This window comes from Phalaenopsis equestris, unplaced genomic scaffold, assembly GCF_001263595.1.
Source record: "Phalaenopsis equestris unplaced genomic scaffold, ASM126359v1 Scaffold000002, whole genome shotgun sequence".
NCBI lineage: Eukaryota > Viridiplantae > Streptophyta > Magnoliopsida > Asparagales > Orchidaceae > Phalaenopsis > Phalaenopsis equestris.
Genome location: NW_018164444.1, coordinates 36,169,063 through 36,176,524, shown reverse-complemented (window position 1 = coordinate 36,176,524; position 7,462 = coordinate 36,169,063). Strand labels below are relative to the sequence as shown.

The window sequence follows — 7,462 nt, the reverse complement described above, 5'->3', positions numbered from 1 at the left end:
TATATATATATATATATATATATCACACGTTTCAAAAAAAATATTTAATGAAGTTATAGCTCATTTTTATAAAAATTTAATCAAAATTATCTCATAATACAGAAAACAACCAACCACTTCAAATAGTTTATGGCTACACATATAAAATAATAGAGTTTAGAGAGAGAGAGAGAGAGAATCTTTTCATTAAATTAATTTACAGAACACCCCCATTAGGGCAACTTGGTCTTCATAGTTGTTGAACTCTTGTCAATGGAATACACAAGAAACTCTTCCCCTCTCAACCCTTCTTCCATTTCCATCCCCCCTTCTTCTTAACCTCTCTCTCCCCTCAAAAATACGTGCTCCTCCTCCTTCTTCATCTACTTGCACTTCAGCTAAACAAGCCCCTCCTTCTCATCTCGACCGTTCCCTAAGCTTCCCTAAAACTGGCGAATAACCGTTGGTGGGCCGGCCAGTTAGGCCTCGCCGCCGGCCTCGGAGGCCCAATCAATGAACCGGCCTCCTCCGGCTCCTCCGGACCGATCAAACTCGCCCATGAAATCAACATCGGCCTCAAGGACTCCTTGGATCCAAACCGCTCCGCCGCTGACGATCAAGATGACGATAGAGTCGACAACGAAGACGAGCCTCGAGAAGGCGCCGTCGAAATCGGCAATCGCCGGCCACGTGGCCGTCCTCCAGGATCCAAAAACAAACCCAAACCCCCTATTTTCGTGACACGTGACAGCCCCAACGCTCTCCGCAGCCACGTCATGGAAGTCGCCGGTGGTGCTGACGTCGCCGACTCTATTGCTCAGTTCTCTCGCCGCCGTCAACGCGGCGTCTGTGTATTAAGCGGCGCCGGCGCAGTTGCTAACGTTACTGGCGGCACCTGGCGCTGTTGTAGCTCTTCACGGCCGGTTTGAAATCCTTTCCTTAACCGGAACGTTTTTGCCCGGACCGGCGCCTCCCGGCTCAACCGGACTGACGGTTTATCTCGCAGGAGGGCAGGGGCAGGTAGTCGGGGGCAGCGTCGTGGGTCAGTTGGTGGCGGCTGGGCCGGTTATGGTAGTCGCGGCGACTTTCTCCAACGCAACTTATGAGAGGCTGCCGTTAGAGGAAGAGGAAGAAGGAAATGAAGGAGGCGGGCAGATTCCTGGCAGGTCGCCGACGGGGTTGGGCAGCGGTGGAGGATTATCGGAGCAGTCAGGTATGCCTATCTTCAACCTTCCGCCTAATCTGATGCCAAATGGTTCCGGGCAGCTGGTGGATGCATTCGGACCGTGGGCTCATGGAAGACCAAACTTCTGAGATTCTGAAGAGAGGAAAGATTGAAGAAGAAAGATGAGAAGAAGAATATTTGTATATGAATTATATTGATCAGTTATCAAATTAAGGGGGTGAGAGTTTTAATTACTTTTTTTCTTTTAATGTTTAGGAATAATGTGGAGTGCTTTGCAATTATATAAGGTATATAGTGAGGGGGGGATGGCTGACATATTGTATGATATTGTGGGGAGTTTGTGAGTTGTTTAGGGATGGAGAGGGAATAAAATTTTAGTTGGTGAAAGTTGGATTTGTTTATGTTTAAAAATGGGATTTTTATGGAGTTATGGTGTTAGAATTATGGAAATATGCATGCATAATTAGCATCGAATTAGTATATGGAATTTTGATTTTATAACTTCATGAATGTTATAGTGGTGGATGCAAGATTTTATTTTAATTTATTTTTTTGGGTTTTTTTTTTCTTTCTTCTTATTTTTTCAATTTGAAATAAGATCCTATAGCTAGAAGGCTCTGTTTGGAACAGTCTTCTGTTTGCTTTGAGTTTTAGACCGCCACCACCATTACGTTTAGAAGAATATTTTTTTTTGCTAAATTCTTTTTTTTTTCCGACCTGATTTGTTAAAATGTAGTGGCTATAGGAAATTTGGTGTGATTTTTAATATATATATATAAATCCCGCCATAATTTTCTAAGAAATTATTTTTTTCATCCTAGTTTTATAACCATCGTTATAATTAACTAAGAGCCACTCCAAAGAGACCCTAAGTTATAATCTCCAAAAAGAAATGCAAATTTTACGATATAGTTTTTTAGCAATCTTTTCATTCATTATTGAAGTCATAAAAAACAAACTGTTTATGATTGTGAACTGAATAATTAATTGATCATTAAATTAACTAATCTGTTGTTTAAAGCAATGTCTCCTGCGCCTATACGGTTAATATATTTAAAAAAAATAACAATAAATAAATAAATTGAGGCATCCTAAATATTGGAAAAGCATGATATAAGAGTGGTTAAATATCACATTTTTATGATATATTTTATTCAGAGATGATTTTGAAAGCCAAATGTTTTGTGATTAATTTAACACCTCTAAAGTTTTTGCTTACTAAGAGAGAGAAAGAGATGAGAGAGATAGATAAAGAAAGAGGGAATATAATAATTATATAGTTATTATATTGTGCACATAACAGTTGAGGACATAAACATTTTATATATTTTATGGCCGTGGGTTTGGTGAAAATATAGAAAATTAGTGCAGCTCAACAAATAATTAAAAATTTTTACTTGATAGTACTATAAAAAGAGCGAGAAAAAGCTTAACAATCTACCAAATTTGTTTTCTTAGAGTAAATTCTATTTATTTAGCGCAGGGTTACTAAAATAAATAGATTTGTTGGATTTGTAATTTTTCAAAATCAGTGTATTGAAAAGTCAATCAGGAATTGAACATGGCGAGGTTCAGTTGTATTTACAGCCATGACTATAAGCTTCTGAACAGCTTATAAGCTGCGTATGTGTTGGAAACTATAATTAGTTAATTAATTACTAATAACTGCTGTCTGAACACAAAATTGACAGCCAACCCAGTATATGAAGTTTCATTATGTGATGAAGGCTTAGAATTAACTACTACTTACTAACCTTATACCTTCTTCAATGTATGAAACTTGTTCATTACTTATCACACAATAAAAGAGAGTAATCCTGTACATACATATCATCTGCAGCATGGCAAATGTAAGTGGAATGGATTATATATATAATATGTGCAATTTTTTTCTGTAAAAAATGGTGTTGAATGTGTGCTTATCTAAGTGCTTCAGATTGTACTTTTCATTTCAGCATGTGTTTTAGACTGAAATATTGTCATTTCATTATGTATATATATATATATATATATATATATAGACCCATCCTCTCGGCAGCTCTTAGATAAATATTCAGTCAAAATATATTAAGTAGTAGCTCAATAATTAAGAAGCCATAGGTGGAGGTAGCCAGGGGGAAATCTAGGGACACATGCCTCTGTCCCCTCGCCTTCTATTTTCAATATGTAAATTGAAATCAGTGGGGCGCTTACATGCATGTTTTCCAATGCTTTGCTATTCACATATCTAACATTTAAATTCTATCTTTACATTTATACTACTCAAATTTTTCATATTAGCTGAAACATATTATCATTTTAATTTTAAGAAGTGAAATACAACTTTTATAATTATTTAAATGATGTGTTATGTAAGTAAAAATTGAAGTACATGTGTTAGATATGTAAGTGGCATGAATGTAGATCTTTTTATTTTTAATTGGGAAGTTTTGCCAAATGTATTTTTCTTTATAGGGCACTTGAAAGATTAGGATGAGTTTGTTTTAACTTTTCGAACCACTCTTATGATTTAATTGTGTTTTGAGCCGCTTGATTGAACATTTGGGGCGACATTTTGGGGCAGCTTATAAGTGCGGCGGTATTTTTTGAAAACATTGTCTAACCATTTGGTTTGAGCGTTTTGAAATCGATTTCTGCCGCGTTTGAGTTTTTATACTAAACGCAGACCACAGGTCGACCACGCTGTCGACCCGTGGGCCACGTTTCTGGATAAGCTGTTTATCCTGAAACACACAAACTGCCTCAAACAGACCATTGATTGGAATTTGTATGTACGTCGCGGAGCAGAAAACTACGGTTTCGTAGCCGCAGGCGAGGTCCAGCGCCTGCAATTTCAATTTTTTATTATTTTATATTGATTTTATCATAGCCTCATCACTTTTCCAAAAAAATAAAAAAAAATAAAAATTTATAATAGCTAGCTACCACACCTAGTTTATCAGCAGATTATTTTTAATCAGCTTATCAACAAATTATTCAATAAGCTATTCCAAACAGACCCTTAAGTTTTCGACTTTAGATCTGCATCCCTATGGAAATGCCAAATGCTAGTGATCCCATAAATTATGATAAAAGATAGTAGTGTTTTTTAAAATTAATATTAAAAACGCCGTTAAAGTTCCAGGAATTTTAAAATTAAGATTAGATTAGAATTTAATTTAGCAAAATAAAATTATATAAAAAAAATTTAATAGAAGTCCAATCAGCTGTTTGGACGTTAATGTGGCATTAGATTTACATGCGTACCCCTTACTTCTTGTATATTTACATAGTGACTGCTTAAATTTTAATTTTCACATATATGCCACCTTAATTATACATGAAAAGTTGTATTTATTTTTTTAATTAAAATAATGATATTTTTCATCTGATTTGAATGATATAAATGTTGAAAAGAATTTTTAGGTTTATACATGTAAATACATAAGAATTGGGTGGTATGAATGTAACTCCCCTTAAATTATAGAATTTTCTCAATACTACTATTAATCATAATCAACAAAAATTAGTATTCATGTATATATTATCATATTGGCACAAATAAATTGATTCTCGTCTAAATCAGATTGCACCGATTCATTGGATGGTCAAATCATTTTATCATTGATGATCTTTCTCTCTTCTCATTATTCTTTGCAATTCTTGATTCTACAATTTAACTTCAAATTTATTTTTATATTTTTGCATGTTTAAATGATATTTTTAAATATGAGAATTACGTACATCTATAAAAACTATGAATCTTATATAATATGAGCAGAAGGATATTTCATACATTGGTCTCCAGACAACACTTCAAAAGTAGTATTTTTCAAGCAAATCTGCTTGTTTGTGGAACACCAGCTATTAAACAACAGATTTTTCATAATAGTTTTAGAACTGAGATTTCATACAACTACAACTGAAACAAACACACCCTTAATTGTGACGAACTGTGTAAATCACACAAGGTTTGATTATTTATTTATTATGTGATTTTTTTTTGCATTGATTTGCACAAAATATATAACACAAATTCCTTAAAGTTTTAACATACATACAAGTTTATACCTATGCATTAATAGATATATTTCACCATTTAAAAGTTAAAATGATGTTAGTTCTTATGTCATATGGAAGATTTGGGTTGGTATAAAGCTAAAAAGCATTTTTTTTTTGTCATATCTATGAATAAATAAGAATTGGAGGATATTTATTTATTTATTGTTATTTCATGCCACTAAAATGAGCCGTTGTTGTATCAAAGGAAACGATTGATCCCCATCCTTCATTAAGATAGAAGGGCTCAATCATCCCTACCTATGATATGAAATCGTTTATAGGATTTTGACCCACTTCTTATATTTGTGACGGCAGCAAACTATTCCAACAGGAGAAATTATCAACTTTCACAAGCGGTCATTTCTTGTAGGATATCAATTTGCAAGAAATACAAGGAGAAGAAAATATTTATCGTCCAAATTATATATATATATATATATATATTAGTATACATCAAAATATGTCAACACAAATTATAAAATCATCTCTTACATGACAAGAGGTGACGTGGCCCCACGGGACCTAACGAAGACAACCTAGAGCCATAGGCTCAGCTGGCCAACTCACATACTTGGAAGACAATACGTCTTAGACAGATATGGGGCGGATCACTTCTGAAGAATTTGTTTTACCAAACCCACTTAGATGAGCTTCTCGCTTTCCAACTCAGATAGAGCTTGAAAGAGAAATGGATCATCCAGTTACAATAATAATTAATGTAAACACTTAGCTAGCCATCACCCGACCTTACGTTCGCCTTGTCTCACAGCTGCCAGGACTCATAGCTGCCAAGCCTGATCGCAGCCCGACCTAACGACCGCCCAACCTAATGGTTACACGGATCAATGACCCCGATTAGAAAACTGCCCGAATAGATGGTTGGTCGACAAGATGACCGGCATGCTATATGGCCGCCGGCTAGATGATCGTCTAGTCTATTCATAGCCCGGCCATATCCATGAGCCCCGGAGATCATATTTATGTATAAATTGAAATAACCCCATCATACCTATATACTTTAAGGTTATGGCATTTAATTGTGCTTTGATCAATTTTTATAAATAAGAGGTCTATTTTATGATAAAAAATTACACGAATTTATTGTTCACTATTGTCCTACTATTCTTCCTCTCTCTCTCCTATCCTTCGCGTTTTAGATTCAACAATTATGTATGAATATATATATATATATATGAATAGTGGTCTTCATCTCTTCTTTCATTATTGTCTCTATAACAATAAGACGGATATTTCTTCAATACATCTTTCTCTCTATCGTATCGTATTTGCAGAGCTTAGTACTTTGTTCATGTCATTGAAATTTGGCTTCAAGGAAAAATTAAAAGCAAGCTGCACGTAATGCTGACATTTGACAATGTCAAAGTCAAATATATTGAGTTGGAAAGGTCAAAGTTGCTCGTCCGGCCAAAAATAAATATTATATGTATAAACATTTAAGATTTCAAGATTTGTCTCTCCTGGAAGAAAAATATGGAAGAATAGGTCATACTTCTAAATAGGATTAATAAAAGCCTGTTTATTTTTGCCGTTTCAACAGTGGGATGCTTGGTAAGAAATGAATGCAATTTTCTTAATAAAGTGAATTGCATCGCATTTTAGTATTGTCAATTATTGGACACTTGTTGAATCAATAAGCATCATTTATTGTGAGTCATATCCTCATACATATGCACAAAGCAATACCATCACATATAAATAAAATACTTTTATTTTTCTCAATATTTAATTCAACTTTTAACTCATGATTTTGAATATATATATAGGTATAGTTCATTACAAAAGCTATAATTGGTAGCTATAAACAATATCGATGATTGATAATGGTGGTCGACAATGGTTAATAGTTGATGATAACATATTGTGATTAATGGTGACTTTTAGTGGTTGACGGCAAATTTTGATGGCCGGCTATGATCTTGGGAGACTGGCAGACCTTAAGTGTTAAGCTTTAGTAGTCACTTCTTTTCCCTCCTTTCAAGTGAAGAATGTGAGTTTATTTATAGTTTCATGGATGAGCAATTTAATTTAGTAAATTTGGCCGACTCCCAAAAACACTTTGTCATATGGTCCACATTGATTCTCTTGATTATATGTCATTATTAAAAGATTTAAGCATCTTAGTGACATTAAAATTAAATGATCATTTGGTTTCTGTATTCTTTCATTGAGCCGCTCAATTTTGATTATACACATACCAAATTTTAAAACTGTTAGTCTTCTAATTTAAGCATTGAA

The 7,462-nt window shown here is 34.4% G+C and overlaps 1 protein-coding gene across 1 annotated transcript in view; it reads left to right on the top strand.

Annotated features, from left to right (window-relative positions):
- The window catches only part of LOC110017998 (AT-hook motif nuclear-localized protein 20-like), a 22,334-nt gene extending 20,746 nt beyond the window's left edge, over nucleotides 1–1,588 (top strand). Inside the window, 2 exon segments of the mRNA XM_020715206.1 lie at nucleotides 418–875; nucleotides 877–1,588. Of these exon segments, the coding sequence (XP_020570865.1) occupies nucleotides 418–875; nucleotides 877–1,293 (875 nt within the window). The 3' untranslated portion in view covers nucleotides 1,294–1,588.
- Nucleotides 1,589–7,462: the final 5,874 nt, after the last annotated feature.